Source organism: Bison bison, unplaced genomic scaffold (assembly GCF_000754665.1).
Source record: "Bison bison bison isolate TAMUID 2011002044 unplaced genomic scaffold, Bison_UMD1.0 scf7180017864174, whole genome shotgun sequence".
Taxonomy (NCBI): domain Eukaryota; kingdom Metazoa; phylum Chordata; class Mammalia; order Artiodactyla; family Bovidae; genus Bison; species Bison bison.
The window spans coordinates 920,941-922,974 of record NW_011494746.1 but is presented as its reverse complement, the minus strand read 5'-3'; the positions used below and the strand labels follow the sequence as shown (position 1 = coordinate 922,974).

At 49.4% G+C, this 2,034-nt stretch overlaps 1 protein-coding gene across 1 annotated transcript in view; it reads right to left on the bottom strand.

The window, feature by feature from the left end:
- The window catches only part of LRR1 (leucine rich repeat protein 1), a 25,672-nt gene that overhangs the window by 11,147 nt on the left and 12,491 nt on the right, over positions 1 to 2,034 (bottom strand). Inside the window, exon 2 of the mRNA XM_010842276.1 lies at positions 20 to 231. Within this exon, the coding sequence (XP_010840578.1) occupies positions 20 to 231 (212 nt within the window). The remainder of the gene's footprint in view (positions 1 to 19; positions 232 to 2,034) is intronic.

Below are 2,034 nucleotides of genomic sequence, written 5' to 3'. Positions count from 1 at the left end.
GATCTGCCTGCCGGCTCGCGGTGCGACATCCCCGTTTCTTCGGGCAGCGGCTCCACGAATCCTGCGGGGGCGGACGGGGTCCCCTCTCCCGTGCAGGACCAAGTCTGCACTGTGGCTGCGGACCGCGGACACCGACCGCCGGAGGATCCGGCTCGCGCCTCCCGAACCCGGCGATCGGCGGGGGCGCCACGTCCTTTCCCGGGAGCGCGCGCTCACATTCCCAGTGTAATACTTTGGGGCCGAATCCTAGTTTCCACTGCTGACAGTTTACACGCTGCCCGCACACGTGGGGTCTTTGAGTTTCCCAAGAAAGGCCGTAGTTCCTGTGTTTTGGGGGGAGTCTTTTTGCCTACCCAGCTTTGCGAGTTGCCTACTGCCAGCTGGGGCGCTGATAGGCTGGTGTTTTGTTTTGGGTGCCCTGGAGGTGACAATTGCCACATCAGAATGGAACTTAATATTACAGTATTTCTCTTGGATACATGGTGGAGAGGGAACTGGCAACCCACTCCAGTATTCTTGTCTGAAAAATCCCATGGACAGAGAAGCCTGGCGGGCTACAGTCCATGGAATCGCAAGAGTCCGACAGGACTTAGAGACTAAACAACAACTCCTATTATACAGATTCCCTGTTTACAACCTCTAGTGGACTGGATGGAGTGACTGATTTGACTGCATCTGAGACTTTTCATGCATTGGAGGAGGAAATGGCAACCCACTCCAGTGTTCTTGCCTGGAGAATCCCATGGACAGAGGAGCCTGGTGGGCTGCTGTCTATGGGGTTGCACAGAGTCAGACACGACTGAAGCGACTTAGGAACAGCAGAGACTTGGAAAGACCTTCCGGACCTTTCGGACTCCTTGTCTGACTCTTTGTGACCGAAGCCCGCCAGGCCTCCCTGTCCATCACCAACTCCCAGAATTTACCCAAACTCATGTCCATTGAGGAGTCAATGATGCCATCCAACCATCTCATCCTCTGTTGTCCCCTTCTGCTCCTGCCCTCAATCTTTCCCAGCATCAGGGTCTTTTCTAATGAGTCAGCTCTTTGCATCAGGTGGCCAAAGTATTGGAGTTTCAGCTTCAGCATCAGTCCTTCCAATGAACACCCAGGACTGATCTCCTTTAGGATGGACTGGTTGGATCTCCTTGCAGTCCAAGGGACTCTCAAGAGTCTTCTCCAACACCACAGTTCAAAACCATCAATTCTTCGTCGCTCAGCTTTCTTTATGGTCCAACTCTCACATCCATACATGACTACTGGAAAAACCATAGCCTTGACTAGATAGACCTTTGTTGACAAAGTAATGTCTCTGCTTTTGAATATGCTATCTAGGTTGGTCATAACTTTCCCTCCAAGGGGTAAGCGTCTTTTAATTTCATGGCTGCAACCACCATCTGCAGTGATTTTGGAGCCCCCAAAAATGAAGTCAGCTGCTGTTTCCACTGTTTTCCCATCTATTTGCCATGAAGTGATGGGACTGGATGCCCTGATCTTAGTTTTCTGAATGTTGAGTTTTAAGCCGACTTTTTCACTCTCCTCTTTCATCAAGAGGCTCTTTGGTTCTTCTTCACTTTCTGCCACAAGGGTGGTGTCATCTGCATATCTTAGGTTATTGATATTTCTCCTGGCAATCTTGATTCCAGCTTATGCTTCCTCCAGCCCAGTGTTTCTCATGATGTACTCTGCATATAAGTTAAATAAGCAGAGTGACAATATACAGCCTTGACGTACTCCTTTTCCTATTTGGACCAGTCTGTTGCTCCATGTTCAGTTCTAACTGTTGCTTCCTGACCTGCATACAGATTTCTCAAGAGGCAGGTCAGGTGGCCTGGTATTCCCATCTCTTTCAGAATTTTCCACAGTTTATTGTGATCCACACAGTCAAAGGCTTTGGCATAGTCAATAAAGCAGAAATAGGTGCTTTTCTGGAACTCTTTTGCTTTTTCGATGATCCAGCGGATGTTGGCAATTTGATCTCTGGTTCCTCTGCCTTTTCTAAAACCAGCTTGAACATTTGGAAGTTCACGGTTCACG